A 19953-nucleotide genomic window follows, 5' to 3' on the forward strand; every position below is an offset into this window, starting at 1 on the left:
TTAATGATTCTAGGTATTTGACCCTTGTGGCTCCTCCCTCCCCAGAGCATTATATGAATAAGCAGTTTCTACTACAGTAACTTACCACCTTTTATCAAAATTTGGGGCTTGATTTTTTTTGTATTTCAGCGATGATTGATGAATGAATTGGTTTGCAACGTATGTTGTGATTGTTGAAGTAGTTGTAGACTTGTTATTCAAGGATTGTGAGGAATCTGTCTGCGTAAAGGTCTGTAATGGTGTGTAACGGCTGTTACGGACCGGTACACGATAGGTAACAGCCTTATCAATCAATGCGCACGAGAATTTCCCTAACACCGCTATTTTCATGCGTAACCAAATGATCCATTCAAAACCAGTTACGTTACACAACGGTCATTCTCTAAACGATGGTGGCGAGGAGCAAACACGGGTTAGAAAGAATCAATTGAAGCGGTCTGAGCCGGCAACTCGGGCTGGAAATTGGGTGGAAGTGAGTTTGTTTGTGTGTAATCTCTCGGAATGCTTTAGCGCAAAAGAATTCCAATGAACATCTCCAATTCATCTGTAACTCATTTCAACACTTACCACAACCTCATGCACTGTTCCGAAAAAATGAAAACATTGCAAAATAAATTAATTGAACCTTTCTCCCATGCTATGTTACAGAAGAAAATTACGGTGAAGACTTGAGAAACAATCCTCGATCAAGATCCATAATATTGGTTAGATAGATCAAGCACATGAATAGAAGTAAGTTACAGCCACGATTTAACTCTCTCTTAACAGATCTTATCTTTTAGCTAATCACTTAAGCTTGCACAAAACCTAACTTACTAAAGCTATTTCTCGTCTACTGGACATATGTTAGAATCATCCCGAGCTGAGGTTGAAGTAGAGCCCCAATTAGAACTTGAGCTGATCATGCCACTGGTTTTAGAGCCCCAATTAGAACTTGAACTTTTTTTTTTTTGCTCGGCAATTAGAACTTGAACTTGAGCCCCTATTAATGGCCTTATTGTCCATCCACACGCCCCTCTCATCACATGGGAAGTTAGTAACCTTGGGGCACTCTACTTGGTGCAAGTAAATCAACATCGGAAATAATTTCCTCAGTTTTCTCCAATCTATGTTTAATTTGCTCAAGTACTTCAAATGCAATATCTCTAGGGTCCACTGCTCCCCTTGGCGTTCTTGAATTTTACGTAGATCACGTAGATGCCCTCCTCTAATGTAGAGTTTCTTTAGTTTCATATGCTTGCCAGGCCTTGTCCAATTATCAGGTAGACGTGTCGTAGGGAAACATTGAAGGTCTAGTTTCTGCAGTGTGGAAGGAAGTGTAGCATTGTCGAATGCTTTTGCAATGTCTTCGGATCGAGCTTGTAAAGAGCATCCTCCCCATGATATTGTCAACTTTTTCAGGCCTCTAAACCTTTCTAAATCCTTCAAGTCCTGCAGTCCGAGAAGTTCTTTCACACTTATGTAGATGTTAAGTTTTCTTAAGTAGTACAGTCTTGACAAATCGAGCAGAGTACACGATTGTCTGTTGTTATCGAAATCTCCAATCAAGAATCCCTTAAGGACTTGGAGTTTTGATAGGTGAGCAAAACTCTTGGGCATGTGTTCTAAAAAGTAACACTCGGACATGTCCAAATGTGTCAACCTCTTGAGCAAACCAATCTCGTCAGGAATCACCTCAAGATTATGACAAGCTCGGAGATCTAAGATCATCAAATTATTGAGCTCCGAAATGAATGTGGGAAGCTCTGTAATCATAGAAATTCCTCGAAGGCTAAGAAAAGTTAAGCTATTTAGCTTATTCAATCCATGGAGAATTTTGGTGTCAGCTAGTTCAATGTGGTGCGTAGCTAAGCTCTGCCACCTTCCAAAATAAAGACTTCGTATATGCTTCATATTCTCAAATAATTTAGGCTCACAACTAATTATGGCTTCACCAACATTGATTAGACATGAGTGCCCATCTAGACCACCACAAGCAAATCCAAGATCCAGATCAAGAGAATTAATATTATTTGAAGTAAATCCTCTAACTTCAGCTTCTTGGTATAAAGAAGAACGAATTGGAAGGCTTATCCTGCAACTATCTGGCACCAAGGAGCACTTTTGGTAGATGGGCGCGATGAAGCCCTTAGCAATAAGCTTATCGAAGATCCAGCCTGCATGCACTTCAACATCCCAAACGTACCCTTCAGAATGGAGATACTTGGAAATATATCCCTGCCCTATCCACAGGTACATCATCAGCGTTCTCTTTAGGGTTGCCATTGGTGGGAACTTGAAGAAACATAACAAACAATCCTGCAATGGCTTTGGTAGGTCGTGGAAAGCTTTCAATATGCCATCAAAATCACCAGTTTGCGTAACCTCTGGCTCCCTGTGGAAGAAGTGCATCATTCCATCCTCGGCCCCGTTTATATTATCCCAATTCTTATGATGTAGGTTGGAATTGACAGAACGGATTTTATGATACGAACGGATCCGGACTTTTAGCTTTGCGATGTCCTTTCGTAGTTTGTCAGAGTCGGCCTTTCTTAGTTTGTCAGAGTCTCTCTCGGTACTCGGTAACAGTTGTAGATCCTTGAATTTGCCATGGGCTTGGTTGATTTTCACATTCATATGGCACATGGACTCCTTCGCCTCTGCAAAAGCCGTATCCACGAGGATGAGATCACTATGGATCATATTAGAAATGGGTGAAAGAGCTCCACCATGGTGGTCGTCTTTGAAGGAGACCAAAGGGATCTGGAACTTCAGCTTCGCAATGACCTGTCCAAGTTCGTCAAAGTGTCTTTCACTGCTCCCTAATTTTTGTAGCTCCTTCAATTTCTCGCGGGCCTGGCTAATTTGCATTTCCATATAGACTTTGTACTTATGGAATGCCACACCCACGTCGTCGAGATCCTTACGGATCATTTCCGAAGAGGGGGAAGGAGCTCCACCGTGGTGGTCATCTTTGTTGGTGGTTGCACTGCTGGAAGCGGCACTGTGGATGTTGTTCTCAAGTGTTTTGAGTTTGGAACCCACACCTGAACCGACCACCTGAACACGGTATACATGTGTAACACATAAACATAATACCACAAAATTATAATCAAAATAATGCCAACGACGTCGTATTATTGTAACTTGAATGAAGATTAAACAAGCACTAGCGCTTTCAGGCACGGCCGAACATAATTAGATCTCAAAATTAAATCAGTTATCCCCTTCTACCCCTCAAATCCAATCGAAGTCCATTAAAATTCGTACACATTGGGTCCACATATTTCAATTAGTTGGAAATTCTTCGAAGAAAAACTCTTGAAATGAGAAGAAGAAGAATAGGGGAGGCATGGAAGGCATCTCTCAATTTTTTGTGGAATAGAATCCCTTAGATTTGGGGAATGATCTCATCCCTAAGATTGACTTGGTATCGATCCCACCCGTAGAATAGAAATCATGTCTATAAGGGATTTGAATTTTGAATAGGAAGAGAAAATAACCATTGGATCAATTGAATCACAAACTTGAAATTAAATCCTAGCCCTTCAATGTGCCACAGAGGATAATTATGAGAGGGACATTTTACAAAACCGTTGTGTAATATAATATAGATTAATAAGTAGCATCAAAATTTACTTTAAACCATGAATTCACATTCCTTTAAGAATTGTCTATATCATACGGTACTCTTCTAAGCATTTGGGTGAGACACATGCGTCTAGGTACAGATCCAGACATCATTGTGAAATGAAAGCCACTTTTGTTGTTGCGTATTGGCCACAAAAGTGTGAAATGGAAGGTTATGTACATATTCACATAATTAAATTTTATCGTGGGCCTTTTTTATAAATAAAATGAATAAAATTTTGGACCAGCTCTCCTTGGTATTCAAATGAAAGCCACTGATATTTCATTTTTATGATCTAAGCTATTCATTTTCCAAAAGGAATCTTCACGATATGCGTCTAAAATATGAATTTATCCCAATACTAGTAGGTGCCTAACAAAACCACCTTAGTGTGGAAAAAAATACTAGTTTGAAACTGGGATTGTGAACGTTCCGAACTGTACAATGCATGTTGTCTCACTCGGTTAATGTGGGACGCACATAGGTTAGACAGTTCTAGATAAACCTATGTCCAAATATGTACATAGCATTTTTAAAAGATATACGATTTGTTGAGATGGCTACCAATATATTTAAATCTGAACGTAATTTTTATGAATCACTAATTTCCATATCGAGAACCTTAAGAACGGACCTTTGGTTCATAAAATCAAGATTCAATTGCTCTGGCCTTGCAAAGTACAAATTATCGAAATCGAAACCCAATCCTTTTTTTATCACAAGAAATCAAGATTCAACTTACAGAAAAATCAATACAAGCATAACTTCTAGATGAAATCGGAATTGGACCAACTCATACCAATAGGTAGACTGCATCCAAATCGAAACTATAAGTTTCTACAAGTGCTTAAAATACACATGCATCCAGTCGTGGAGAGAGAGAGAGAGATATCTACGGATAGAGTCGTTGAGGATTTGAGTTGCAAACCCTTAATAGAGATATCACAGCAAGAGGGCATGAGAAGAATACATTTGTATGGTCGAAACTGAGTAGTTGAGAAGTTTCACCCCTACGAATTTAGAAAACATACCTACCGATATTTGTTGAAGCTGATTTTTTATATGCCGCATAAGAAATTATTTTAAAATTTGTGGGTATTTTTTATGTATTTTTGTGCCGTGCGGTGGTCCTAGACTTGTTGGGCATGTTGACAGTGTAAAGAAGAGTGTTGGATCTGTTGACTCGTGCATAGATGCTAGATATTAGCTTCATCTTTTTGTATTCCCTGTATATTGTTAGTTTTGGGGCTTAGTTGGGTTTCTTTATCTCTGTTCGGATAGAAATCTATAGATATTGTATGGCTCCTTGGAATGATAATATCTTCTCTTTTAGGGCAAACCACTATAGCAAAATTAGTAAAGGAGAGGTAGATTGATATACTGGTGCAGCTGGTCTTCTGTTCAAGTCAAAATCCCTGAAAATGCATAACTGTTGCAGTTACCATTTTCCTTCACAACATTCCCTCCCTAAACACCCTATTCTTGCAAAGCAGGGAAAGGGCAGATTGACTTTGGTATGAATTAAATTACAGAGTTTCCTCAAGTGCCTTTTTTTTCAATTTATTTATTTGGTTTGAAAGTTTTGGGGGATAAGTAGAATATAATATGGTCCCCTTGCCCTACTATATATGAGTATCAATTTACAGTAGAAAGAAAAATACACAAGTAACACAACAATTAAAAGTCTAGGAGGAACAAGTTATGAAAGATAATTAAACACCTAATAATCCTGTGATGTCATATAATTACAAATCGTTGTGATCATCAAAATGAAACCCTAACAATCCCATTCTCCTATGTAACAAACTTATATATGAGAGAGAAAATGAGTATGAGAATTTTGATTTACTAATTGGATAAGGGAAAAATAGAGGCGATAGAAGCTGACCTTGAGCTGGATTGGCACAGAATCTGGGTCTTCAATTGAGTGCAAACTATTAACATTTATTTCTGAATTGGGAAAACTATCGACTTTGGGTGCCACAAATATACCAATTGCATAAAGGTAGCTTCCACCACGTCCATGGAATCCAGTGATGACTTCACCTTCTATTGGAATGAACACAGAGTGACCCCCTCCCGAACCAAAAGGCCCATATTTCCTTAGATTTGTATTAAAACAGAGAGATGTGACTACCACAGGTCCATTGTTGTCTTTGTACGTCAGGCTTATGGATGAGAATTGCTCCACTAAACTGTCAATGCAGAACTAAACAAGTGCAAGTCAAGATTTTGTTTGGGACGCATAAAAAATAAAAGTAAAAATCATTTGAAGTTATTGTAGTTTTTGGTTAAATAATTCACTTTTCCATTCGCCTCGACAATGCAAAATTAAAAAAAATGCTATGGGCAAAAACGAAAGTGCACAAATTTGGACACCGTGGTATCGGGAACCGTCAAACGTGTGTGGAACCTCCGTGCATCGAATGGATCCAATACATCTCCATCCGAATCTATGAATAAGCTAAAGAGGGACACACCTTTGCAGACGAACTACCACTGTTACCACCAATTTTTACGGAGCTTCCTAAAACGACTCCATTGCGGCTTTTACTTTTGAATGAAATTGAATTGACGTCTTCTTGATAACGAATAGTTATCTGCATTATAGGCCCGTCAGGCTTGTAAGTTGAATATACACCACCTTTTCCTCCCCATGGTCCTAGAGATATCCACCCTTCTTCACCACTAATCTTGCCCTGCACATCCACACAACCTTCTTTTTCATAAATAAGTAAATACAAACATCTATTACAACTTTCATTGGCACATTTTATATATCTCATAATATGTATATATGTGAGAGAGAGAGAGAGAGAGAGAGAGAGAGGTGAAAACGGTTTACGTACCATTGGAACTCGTGAACTCCCTTGGTGCCTATTCGGATAAATTCAATCGCGTAAAGAGACTGAAGGGACTCTCTTGGACTCCCTTGTATATTTTTTTATATACTATTTCCCTTCTGATTTCGCCGAAGAGCTTGATGGATGGATCTTCGACCGTGATTTGAAGAAATCTGGTTGAAAATCGTAGGCTATGGTGAAGGAATTTCTCTGGTGGGGAGGATTGCGGGGGTGGAAGTGAGAGAGAGAGAGAGAGAGAGAGAGAGGAGTTTTTTGAAGTAAAATTTGGGTTAAAATGGGATTGCCATTGGAGTGGATGCTAGAAAGGAAATAATTGCTTGTTTAAGCGAACAGGGCCGGAGATTCTCTAAGTGAAGAGTAGCCCAAGTGGTATGGTGTTAAATCTTGGGTTGGAAAATTATTTTACATGATTCAGGCATCACATCACTATAACTTAGAAAACAATAGGCTTGGAGTACATTGGCAATGATTTTTGTATGTAACGATTCCTTATGTGATATCAAATGGGATTTAACAACGGTCTCATTCAACAATTTGAGCTATTTATTTTGTAAATCACAATGTGTTTATCATTTATGTTGAAGGTCAATGTATTTTTGTTTTTTTGGTTCTTGTTGGTAAGCATGTTGAAAGTCAAGTTGCTTGAACATCAATATGTATCAGAGCAAATTTATTTGTCACAAGTAAAATGGACGATCAATCATTTACTATCTCTTACTAACCTACACTCTTATGGATATATAGTAACGTAGTCGTACAAAATGAATAACTCAAATCATCAAATAAAACTGTGAATCTTAATTTGTCTCCCATGAATAATTACCCGAGACAATCTTGATACATACTTTGCTTGGATTTATGTTGCGAACAAATGAAACGGGGATTGTCCCAACTCCAAGATAGTATATATCCTATTCTTGGAAGACCCTTGTTCCACATCTTTTCCAGCATTTAATTTCTAAGAGGTTAAGGAACCGAATAGGAGATTAATGGTTAGGAGAAAAACTTATTCATGGTGGGGCGGAGCGGAGCCGTGAATACATATTTAATTAGGAACGTCTTTAGGAACATACATGTATTAGTGGTTACTATGCTAATTAAATTAAAACATACATATTTTGGAACATCTTTTTGTTCGGGCACTAGTATTTCATATCTTAGAATATCTCATTTTATTCATGATTACATAGTTTCATTTTTTGAAAAGATTCCCCTAGCTACTTCCAATTATTTCTCTCTCTATCTTTCTCCACTTATTACCCCTATTATACTTTCAAAAAAGAATTCAAAAAGTGTTCCAAACAAGACATAAGAAACCAAACAGGAGATTAATGGATTAATGTATTAGTGATTAAAATATTGTGTAAATGGATTTTTTTTATAGCTAAAGTGTCCGGGTTATCTTGCGCGCGCATCAACTACTTTTGGAAAACTAGTCACGCCATTCATTTGTGGGAGTCATAATTAAAGCCGGCGAATGTGTAATAAGTTTACCTGTCATTACAACAATAGTAGAAACAACATTTACAGCAAGGAAAATCATAACTTTAAACGAAAAAGAGGTTAAGGAACCGAACAGGAGATTAATGGATAAATGTAATTTATTTATTTTTTTTGCCATATTTTATAATTAGTGTTGTCAGTGAAATGTTAGTCAACAGAAGACTCAGAGGCTATCTATAATTCTGAAATTCCAAACCCCGCCCCTCGTGGGGCACGAACTCTGGCCACCACAGAGGGGGGACAAAGATCCTATCACCTACGCCAGCGTGGTAGATCCGGACAAGATCCTACCTCCTCGTGGGGCTCATTATGTTCATGATTAGTTTAATTATTTGTCTTTTTTTAAGAGGATTACAGAGTTATATTCTTTTTGTAAGAGGATTACGGAGTTTTATTTTTTCAACAAACAAGATCATCTCATATATATCAAAATATGAACAAGTACAACAAAAACAAAATACACCAAGAACAAACAAAGAAAAAATAAAATGAAAGGAAAAGCCGCCCAGATTCGATGTTGGACCCAACATTCCGCTCGTGGAGTGGATTTCATTTGTTTCCTTCTTTCTAAGTAATGCGTGATTTCTTGGGACTGAACTTTCGTCCATCGTTCATGAAAGAAAATGAACGGTCCTCATATTGATTCTCTTTAAAGCGCTTTTTAAAAAGTTTACAATGGATATAAATAAGAAAAATGAGTAAGTACTCGTTTATTAGTATTAGATATAAGACTTTTCCTAGACCAATAGCATATTAATTTTGGAAATTGATTTTCACACTTTCTTTTTCTAATGGCACTCCTTTTTTTATCTTCTAGTGGAAAAATCACACACAAAAGTTTCATAAAAAGACAAAAAAAAAAAAAAAAAAGAAGAGTGTCATCAACAAAAAAAGAGGTGTAAAAATCATTTTCCATTAATTTTATGTCCAAAGCAATTTGTTCAGTTTCTTTTTCTTTTGACATGAAAGTACATTTACTTTTCTGGTCCCGTGCTTTTTCTTTTTCTTTTTCTTTTTCTCTCTTTCTCTTTTTCTTTTTCTTTTTCTTTTTCTTTTTCTAGACCATTCTTCCTAACTATTTTGGAACAGTAATTTTTTTTTGATATTTTTTATTTTTTATTGTGTCTTTTTATATATTTAGCTTTTTATTGTAATTTTCATTTGAAAGGAGGCGTCCGGTTTCAATAATCTTATTCTTAAACATTATTTTTGAAGTCTTGATGAAAAAATTATTCATGTAACATATCAAGTTAATCAAACACTGATAACCACCTCAGTGAATCACATTCATCTAGAAAGAAATACTATTAGAACTATGAATGACGATCATTTCAATATGGGCAGCCTATTTATCGCAAGAAAATATAATTCGACGGGACACTTGCTGATATTTGATTAAGGTTTTTTTTTTTTTTTTTCGTAGATGACTGACATGTTGGCACCCAGAAAATGACCCTTTCTGATCATCAAAATACGAATGCGGTAGGTCCAATTTTGTGAACACAAGAAGATCATATCCATATCTATATATATAAACAAAACAAAAATAGAACAGAACATTACATTTACATCTTCCCTCTGATAACCAGGTTCACTTGCGAGGGCCAACTCAAGCGCCATGCTTGTTCAACTATAAGCACTAAAATGCTCCACCATACACACATACAAGGCAGCATTTCTGCACTTCAACCACTGCCTCAACGCAAATCGCATATTTCTAACCTGATATACTAGGATTAACGTAGACGTTGGAGCAGTGCTCGTATATGGGACTCCCATCCGCAGGTTCTCTATGAGGGTGGTATCCCGTCTCTTGGCACTCCTTCAGTATGTTCATCCCACCTGGGTCTGATTGCCTGAATATTCCATAGCTCCTAAATATTCTGCAGGTTCTCTATGAATGTACATACGATGTACATATGGATTTTGTGGAGCCCATCTCGGATCCCACAAAGATAATTCAAACTGTTCATTATTTTTAAATCATTTTTTATGAAGCTCTGTATTTCTTCTCTCTTTCTCTTTCTAAAAAACTCTCCCTCATCACAGAAGCCCTGGCTACCGCCGGGGGTAGGCCCTCCGTCTCTCTCTCTGCCTCCTCCCCCCCTCCCTGTTCGTTTTTCCCCGCCCTCCTCGCCTCGTTGTCTCCTGCCGCTGGCTTTCCGTGCTCACAGTTAGGGGTTCATCTGTTGCTTGGCCCAGCGTGGCTCCCCCATTTGTGGTGGTGGCTCACAGTCCGTTGTTCCACACGGCGGCTTCTGCTCTGTCTTGCTCGGAGTCGACGGCGAGGTAATAAGGTGTGCGGTTGGGCTAGGTTTTTTCCCCCTTTCGGTCTTCTTTTTCGTTTACCGGCTGTTTCAGTCCGGGTGGTCTCCGATCTGGGTCCTCCCAGATTCGGCCTGTGCTGGTCTGGGTTTCCCCCAGGTCCGGCGGTTTGGGTGGTGGGCGAAATAATTTTAGTTAGGTTTTGAGGTTTTCGGTCGGCGGCTGGTTTAGTGGTGAGGTGGAGTTTCCGATAGCGGCAGCTGGGTTGCGGGTGTTGGGGGTCTTTCGTATCAGCACTGGTTTGGTCGTTCTGGGCCTTCAACAGCAGATCGGGTGTGATGGAGGGTCGCTTTGTTTCAGTCGGCCAGTCGACCGGTGGCCGGTCTGGTTTGTCCATGAGGCTGTTTCTCCGTTTACGCTTGTATTCTGTTTGTTGTTTTAGATTACATTTGCTGTTTGTTGTGAAATGATTTGTGCTGGGATTTCTTTTGAGATCTTTCTGTCTTGTCCCGGACGGGTTTCTCATATCGGCACCTAGTGTTGATTTGCTTTTGCAGGGTGTCCTAGGGTCCCAAATTAGGTAGTTTGGTGCACTCCTATTTTTTGCGATGTAATCTTTGCCTTCGGGCTTGAATGAAATATTGACTGATTCAAAAAAATAAAAATAAAAATAAAAAATTAGATCAATCCAATATCGGTAAGAATTTTTTCTGGATTTGAAGGGACGAAATTGGACAGTTAAGTAGTTTCGCCCCTACAAATTCAGAAAAAATCCATACCAATATCAGGTTGAGCTGATTTTTTATAGGGCTTGATCCGAGCAGTTTTTGTTTGTATTTTATCGAACGGTTCAAATAAAAACGGCTTAAATCAAGCCCTTTTCGGTCATTTTTTTTATTGATTTTTCACGAATACCCTTAAAATCACGTTCTAAACACATTAAGCGGTTCGGTTCATCAAAATTTGACCGGGTAAGATGAGAAAAGGGAACATCTGCATTTTATTTAAAATGAGGGTGTCCTTACTTGAAGGGAACTCATAAATATATATATATATATATATATATATATATATATATATATATATATAGACACACACACACACACACATATATATATATACACACTGGGCGGTTCCGATGACACATAAAAAAATATCTAAAAAACAACCATTTGCCCATATATATATATCGGAAAAATTAAAAAAATCATTTTTGCCAAATATTTTGAATAAATGCCCCTTTTAAGTTAAAAAAAAGTCGATTTTTTTAACTTTTTTTTACTTAAAAGTGGTCATTGTTCAAAATATTTGGATAAAAGTATATTTTTTTTACATTTCCAATTCGTTTCGTCAAGACGAAATTCAAAAATTCAAAAAGAATTGGCAAAAATTGAATAAACGCAAAAAATATTCAAAATAAGGACAAAACAAGAAAAAGCTCAAGAAGCCCTTAGAGAAACTCAGCTTAAGTCCTAGTTGACACAATCCACACAAATCCTCCACTATACCACAAATCAGTTTCAGGCCCCGTTCCGGTTTCTTTGAAAATAAAGTTTTAGAAAATGAAGGTAATTTCAAGTTCAAAAATCATGTGTTTACGCAATAATTTTTCTATCAATATGGATATTGTTTGATAGATTTCATTGAGATCTTTTAAACGGTGCAAAAAAAATTAAAAAATTATTTTTTATTTTCATTATATTTAAGCTTGAAATTACTTTTTTTATTTTAAAAAAGTACGTTTAAAAAGAAAACGGAACGGCACCTCACATCACAAAAACCAGATACTTCCTGTACCAACAGGCATGTCTTCCACTTTTCACCATTAACTTCCTGGTAGTCATCATTTTCATAACATTTGGTTGTGCTCCTCCCCAACCTTAACCTTATCTTTCAAAAAACTTGATTGTCCTCTTCCTCAAACTTGAGTACCGGTAATACTTGATTGTCCTCCCCTCCAAACTTGACTATTTAGAAAACTTGGCATGTTGCTTTGTGAACTTGGAAAATTGTTCATAAATTGGTTAAAGCCTGTTCTGTTCCTATTGGGCATAAACTTAGAGAAAATAAGAGGACGCTTCCGCTTTGTGCTATATTTGGTCGCATATTATGGAATATCATGTTTGGCCACATAAACTGCCCCATGTAACTTGGGTAACTCTGCTTAACAATAAAAATATTTTAACATGAAACAGAAGCATAAAAAATTTAACAGAAAACATGAACAAATTAATAATACAAAAAAATTTCTTACATTAATATTACCACACTCTCTTGTGTCCCAACCTCTCTTGTGTCCTGACCTCCTGAAAAAAAGTTTATATGAAACATAAATATAAAAAGTTTATAGGAAACATGAAATTAGCAATACAAAAAAATTCTTAACTTTACATTAACTTATACCTTGGCCTTTTTCTTGGATAATGTCGTCTTCTTCTTTTTCTATTTTCTTCTTAATTAATAATATTTTCAATGCTGCCTTGCTTCCTTTTTGGTTGGCAGTCTCCCTTTTTAACAAAGAGGTACCGGGTAAGGTATGTTCGTGCTCTCTTTGAAAGGTAGAACTCCATCTCCAATTGAAAAAGATCATTATTAGAAGTACCAAAAATCACATTACTTCCACAAACAATCGAAGATTCAATCAATTCTCCTTTTAGCTAGCTCAAGTAACCGTGCCATCACCTTATCATACATTTTTTTACTATCTTCCGCCAAATCGGCAACCTCATTAAAGAGATTGCATATGTTGTCATGCCGACGTGCTTCAATTGACGTTGACAAATTATCATAGTTGATTCGAATTTTAGTGTGCACCTTTTGATTAAGAATAAGAGACATAACTCAACTAAAATTCAATGAGTGTCATCAAAAGCCACCACCGCCTAGCACCTGATGTTTTTTTGACAAGTCCTAGCACCTGATGTTGTAGACAAGGCCACTGTTACCACAATTTATTGCTAGGGGTTACTAACCTTTCTTCCTCCAAACCCTTTTCGATCTGTTTATATCCGTTCCACTTTGTTCCGCCTGTTTTTTTTTTGGACGTCCTAAAAAATTGTCTATATCTCACAATTTATAATATTTTATATATTCAATATGGATCTTGTTTGATAGATCTCAATTTATTTTATTAAACAAAATTTTCGAAATCATAAAAAACATAATAGATTATGAGATATAGATAATTTTTTGAGATGTTCCAAAAAGGAAACAGGCGGAACAAAATGGGACGGAAGGAGTACTATACAATGTTGACTCATCAAAGAGATTGAAAAACGTGAAACTTATCCCCAACTAATTCTTCTTGCCTTTGTAGATCCTTCCATTATTTCTATTTGATTCATCCTCCAATTAGAAAAGTTTTTTCTTGGTGCTTTTACTCACTGTAATTAATTATTATAGAAGCCCAACATCGACGGTCAAACGATATGGAAAATGATAGCACTTTTCTTCCCTTATGGACCTGATTGGATGCGGTGGATGCGGTATGAGTTTTGGAATAATTATTTATTCTAAAGACTTAAGATAGCAATGAATATTATAGAGTAGTTGGTTTGGATAAAATATTAAAAAGATGAATAAAATAATACTTAATTTGAATGAAGAATAAAATAAGAGAACAAGATTATTTGTAGGGAGGATGAGGAGGGCCTCATTTGCCTGGATTAATTATGGACACCTCAAAGGGTGTCCATAAATAATACCCCTGAGCCGGATTAAATTATTTCAATAGTGACTTGGGATGATTTAATCCGGGTGATGTGAACAAAGGCAAATGTGTCACATCATTTCATTATCCGCTCGGATGTCCTCATCCGCCCTCCTTATGCTGCATCCAATCAGGCCGTTACCTACTAATCCTTTTTCTTTCGCTATGGGGGATGAATAGCAATCAAATGTACCCGGCCACATTTAATAATTTTGTATTCTACTACGTACTCGCCTAATATCCCAAATGTAGACCTCGCTAGTGCATGAAAAGCACAAGGACGTAACTAAGAATAGTGTTCTTGGTGGCACGTTTTTCATCGATCTGCTCACAAAATTTGCTTTACCAGGATGATCAGGGGTAAAAAAGAATCGAGTCGAGATTTGAAAAATATGTTCAAGCTCGACTTGCTTATCATTTAAAATCTATTGAACTCGTGCTCGAACTAAGACCATATATTCGAGCTCAAGCTCTATTAGAGCTTAATAACTTGTGCTCGGTTCGAGTGCCAAGAGGTCCAAGACTCTATACAAGTGGAGCCCCTAAGCAAGGGTCGAGCCATCGAGCTGCAGCTAACTTGATCTTCTTGTTTGTCAAACGAGCCGAAAAATTTGTTTGAGGCTCAATTGAAAATTGAACCGAGCCAAGCTGAGCCCACAACGAGCCAAACCTCGAGTTTTTTTGTGATCAATTGAGTTCGATTGCAGGCCTATTGGGGAGTAAAAAGCCTTTTGATAATTGCATGCATTGTACAATAGATTTGGATAGTTTTATTTTGATGGTGGCCTCATACTCGGAAATATCTTAGATTGTAAAAAAGAGAGTGATTACTTTCCTTTTCACGAGTCTTTTATACTCCTCCTTGTCTTCACATTTCGCAAAATTTCGCTTTTATCAGCTATTTTATTTTTATTTTCTTATAAGAGGAGGCGTGAAAAAACTTTAATTTGCACAACAAGATTATAATCCCAAATTCACAGTATAAGAAAACATGTATACCCTCCACAAAAGTTTAGGAACTCAACATGCATAATATTTTACACAACATGCTAATTATGAGGGTCCGTGCTTCATTGGCACCGGATGAATTGCTACAGTAGTATTTACGTATCGATGAGTCACTGCCACTAAGCATGTTAATTATGCAAGTATTGTCTATGTGATTGTTTTCCTATAGACTTCACGTTTTCCAGGGTTGGTGAGGATGTTTACTGTTGTTACTAGTAACCCTTAAACCCAAAAGGAATTTCATTTTCAGAATTTGGTCACAGAGAGTACATGACACTTTCGACACAATGCATTGCTGAGTCATAATCTTACTAACAAGAGACCTGAGTGTCCCTTCTGGCAATCAATTAAAAGACACTTTTTTTCTTCTTTCTTTTTTACTTGATCCCATGTGATATCTAATCTAGATATCGCTTTTCTCTTTTAGTCTTTTATTTGTGACTTTTTTACTTTTCTTTTGCGAGTTTTCCATTTAATTCTTACTAACAAGAGTCCTGAGTGTCCTTCTGGCTCCCAATTAAATGACACTTTTACCTTTTCCTTTTTTACTTGATCCCATGTGATATCTAGATTGTGATATCTAATCTAGATATTGCTTTTTTCTTTAGTCTTTTATTTGTGACTTTTTTACTTTTCTTTTGCGAGTTGTCCATTTAATTCTTACTAACAAGGGACCTGAGTGTCCCTTCTGGCTCCCAATTAAATGACACTTTTTCCTTTTCCTTTTTTACTTGATCCCATGTGATATCTAATCTAGATATCGCTTTTTTCTTTTAGTCTTTTATTTGTGACTTTTTTACCTTTCTTTTGCGAGTTGTCCATTTAATTCTTACTAACAAGGGACCTGAGTGTCCTTTCTGGCTCCCAATTAAATGACACTTTTTGACTTTTCCTTTTTTACTTGATCCCATGTGATTTCTAATCTAGAAATGGCTTTTTTCTTTTAGTCTTTTATTTGTGACTTTTTTTACCATTCTTTTGCGAGTTGTCCATTTAAGGCTCCGTTTCGAAAATTTTCTTAAAAAATAAGTACTTATTTTGCTATTTCTTATTCAAAAATAAAAAGGGTCATTCCACAAAACCCAAATAAAAAGTTCATTTCACATTTTCAAACTCAAAAATAATGTAAATGAAAAAAAAATTTAATTATTTTTTGCACCGTATTAAAGATCTCAATGAGATCTATCAAATAAGGTTCATAGTGATAGGAAAATTATTTTCATAAACACATGATTTTTCAGCTTGAAGTTGCCTTATACAAAAAATAAGACGATTGCTATGATAATGGACGCCGGTGGAGGGAAATCGTATTGACGGTCGCGCCTGGCCGTCTCCGGCCACCGGACGGCCGATCCGAGTTGTCCAAAAATTCTATAAAAAAAAATCGAGGGGGCCTCGCGCGGGAATCAACTGCATCCGAGGTGTGTAGGGTGCTTGATCCGAGAACCCCTTTTCCGTGTATATATGATCATCATATATACACGGAAAAGGGGTTCTCGGATCAAGCACCCTACACACCTCGGATGCCGTTGATTCTCGCGATAGCCCCCTTGGTTTTTTTTTTTTAAATTTTTGGACCGCACGGATTGGCTGTCTGGTGGCCGGAGACGGCCCGGCGCAGCCGTCTGTACGATTTTTCTCCTCGGCGCCTATTGGTACCTATATAAAATTTTCAAAAATAAGCACCTCCTTCTTATCTTTGTGCAACAAGCTTTATTATTAAACAAAAAATAAGTTCTTATTCTATTTCTGGAACGGAGCCTAATTCTTACTAACAAGGGACCTAAGTGTCCCTTCTGGCTCCCAATTAAATGACACTTTTTTCCTTTTCCTTTTTTACTTGATCCCACCTGCTATCTAATCTAGATATCTAATCTAGATATCGCTTTTATCTTTTTGTCTTTTATTTGTGACTTTTTTTACCTTTCTTTTGCGAGATGTCCATTTAATTCATTTTGGTATTTTCTTTGTCACTTTTTTGTCTCTGCTTTTTGCATTTTTCAATAGTCTCTTTTATTGCTTTTCGAAATAGAACTCTATGTTTTAATTGTTTGGCTATATATTGTGCAAGATAATAGGATTTTCATAAGATTTTACAATTCTTATAGTAGCAATGTTGACTATTCGATTTACGTAATGGAATTTTTTTTTGTAGATTCATCTATAATGCTGCTATTGGAATTTCTTTTAAAATATTTGGGAATGTCAGATAGATTCAGACCCGGATTAGATCGATTGTTTTTTGAATCTCTATACACGCAATTCATGAGAGGCCATAGGATATTCTCCTATTCTTTTGTATATTTTTTAGTACATACATACTCATTTCGTTCCTTTTAAGTGTCTAGTTTCGTAGCTCCAACTTATTAAGAAAACATCATTATTATACATTTCACTAGAACTTTCACCTCCATTTTTTTTACTCACCCTCTATGAAAATATCATCATTACATTTTTATTCACTAACCTTTAAGGGCAAAATAAAAAATAAACAAATTTTTACCTACTAACTTTATAAAAATGAACTCTTATTGAAGGACCGTCCAAAATAAAATACTGAATTCTAAAAGAGGGATTTATGAAGCAATTTTTAATAGAATCATGTACGGTAAAATGATAAACTAACAAAAAGTCAATGTAATTATTGTGTTTCCTTAAATTTTTGGGAAAAGCAATATAGGCACAGTAAATTAAAATGAAAGAAGTACTTTTCCGAATAGTTTTTTTTTGGGGGTTGCGCAAACGAAAGAAAATACAGATCTTCGGTTGTACCTGATTCTTTTACCCACTTACTTCACATCCATATCATATCACTAGTGAGGCGGTCGTGGACGGCCCGCCACTAAATGCCCAATATTAATGATTATGTTAAAGATATTTATTGAACATTTAAAGCGTAATATTTTTCGTCCTAAAATATTGAGGTTCATGTTTGAGAACGTAAAATATTGACGCGCACTACGTTAAGTGTTTTTGGCAGTGGGTAAGTTGTTGATAAATGTCAAGTTTTTTTCGTTAGTAAATAAGTTGTAGATGAGTATGTATGAGCATCTCCACCCTTACTCAAATTTGAATTCAAACTCAAATTTGAGTAAAAATCTTCCAAAACACGTACCACTTCACTCATTACTCAAACTCATACCTAAATTTGAGTTTTACTCAAATTTCTCACCAAATTTGGTTTGAACCAAATTCTTACTTAAATTTTGAAGGCTATTTTCTCCCCCTCAAATTTACAACTGTGCTATTAATGAAACTTTTACTCAAATTTATGCCTAAATTTATATTTGTCCATTGGATTACTTCATATCAAATGAATCTTTTCCTCAATTTTGTATTCAAATTTGAGGGGTAGAGATGCTCTAAAGTGAAAAACTTGTTAAGATGAAAAACTTGTTAAGAAAAAAGTTGTTGTTGACAAGGTATGTGTTAGTGTGAACAATAATTTGTTGTTGATTGGTATGAACGGGATGACAAAACCACCTACGTTTTTCCTCAAACTCTTAGTGGAAACAAGCAGACCACCACACACAAGTCACAATCCGATAAGACACTTAATTATATCCAATCAAATTAATTTTTTACACACTTATTCTGCTCGATGAGCTTTATAAAGTGAACAAAGGCTAAAAAAAAACCCTTACGTACCCCACTTTTATTGTACTTTCTCTGTTCCTTTTTTAAAGTCCATTATTTTATTTTGAGATGTCCCTCAATAAGTGTTCATTTTGTAAAATTAATAGATAAAAATTTGTGTATTTTTCATTTTGTCCCTAAAAATAGATTTCATTTTGAAAAGTTAGTAAGTAAAAGTATAATGATAATATTTCTATAGAGGGTAAGTAGGAAAAGATGATGTAAAAATTGATGTAAAATATGTAATGATAATATTTTTTTAATAACTTAAAATTACAAAACGAAACACTTAAAAAAATGACGGAAGAAGTAGGAGGAAACCTGAAAAAAGGTAAAAAATAAATACCGTGTGTGATTGGTTCACTTCCACCACAAATTCCCAATCAGTTAGGATGAATCAGGCCATGTGGGGTTGCTCAATTGCTAAAAGTCCTCCGCACTAGTATGAATTATTGCCGTGTCTTCCGCGCTGGAATGAATTATTGCCGTGTGGGGTTGCCCATTTTTGTCTTTGCTGCTTTATCCGGACAGGTGACCTTCATTTCTTCAGCACTTATTGCCAGTGACCCCATTTTTTTGGACTTTGCAAGCTTTATCTGACAGGTCTTTTTTGGAGACGAATAAACAATAAAGATCAAGTGAAATTACTGTAGTTTTTAAATAATCCATGCAATTGCCTATTTGTCTCGGACGCGGGGGCTGCTGCCCCGGATTTTCCGGCCCACTCCGGTCTCGTTTCGATAATCTGAAACGGCATTTAATGATATTCAATCAAGCTGATTTTTTACATAGTTATTTTACTCAACGAGCTCTACAAAGTGAACGTTTCAGATTATCGGAGCAAGACCGGAGTGGGCCGGTAAATCCGGGGCAGCAGCGGGCAGCAGCCCCCGCCTCCATTTGTCTCGACAATGAAGATCAAAAAAAATTCAAAAAAGAAGAAGAAGCTATGGACAGAAACAAAAGTGCACAAATCGGAACACCGAGGTGTCAAGAATCGTCGAACATGTGTATAATTATTCAGGTAATAGGTAATAAGCGACGAAAAATAGTGACGAAATTCATTTTCGTCGCAAATAGTACACATTGGTGACGAAAAACTAATTTTCATTGCCAATTTCAAAAAACTAGCGATTGGCGACGAATTTGCAATTTCCTCACCAATTTTGTTACACAATTTATTTTTTCGTCGGTAATCTACATTCAACTCTCCATTTATTTAGCTGTACGGCTCTCTTAAGGCAATCATTGAAACTTGTAAAACTATAAAAATTAATTATGACCCTTTAATGTAAAATGATTAGAAAAATAAAATCTTCACAGCTGTTTAAACGGATTGAAAATTAAAGCACTTAATC

The 19953-nt window shown here is 36.4% G+C and overlaps 2 protein-coding genes across 3 annotated transcripts in view; both read right to left on the reverse strand.

Moving 5' to 3' along the window:
* The window catches only part of LOC131310258 (disease resistance RPP13-like protein 4), a 35183-nt gene extending 28267 nt beyond the window's left edge, over nucleotides 1–6916 (reverse strand). The window contains exons 1-4 of one of the 2 annotated variants that reach the window (XM_058337179.1): nucleotides 6460–6916; nucleotides 6091–6309; nucleotides 5499–5819; nucleotides 669–3039 (exon numbers count right to left, since the gene is read on the reverse strand). In XM_058337179.1, the coding sequence (XP_058193162.1) occupies nucleotides 928–3039; nucleotides 5499–5819; nucleotides 6091–6309; nucleotides 6460–6462 (2655 nt within the window). In that variant the 5' untranslated portion in view covers nucleotides 6463–6916 and the 3' untranslated portion in view covers nucleotides 669–927. Of the gene's footprint in view, nucleotides 1–668; nucleotides 3040–5498; nucleotides 5820–6090; nucleotides 6310–6459 lie in introns of those variants that run through there. The other variant, XM_058337178.1, reaches the window with a different exon arrangement.
* Nucleotides 1–19953, reverse strand: part of LOC131310257 (uncharacterized) — a 235973-nt gene that overhangs the window by 141951 nt on the left and 74069 nt on the right. The window lies entirely within an intron of this gene.

Source organism: Rhododendron vialii, chromosome 12a (genome assembly GCF_030253575.1).
Source record: "Rhododendron vialii isolate Sample 1 chromosome 12a, ASM3025357v1".
NCBI classification, from domain to species: domain Eukaryota; kingdom Viridiplantae; phylum Streptophyta; class Magnoliopsida; order Ericales; family Ericaceae; genus Rhododendron; species Rhododendron vialii.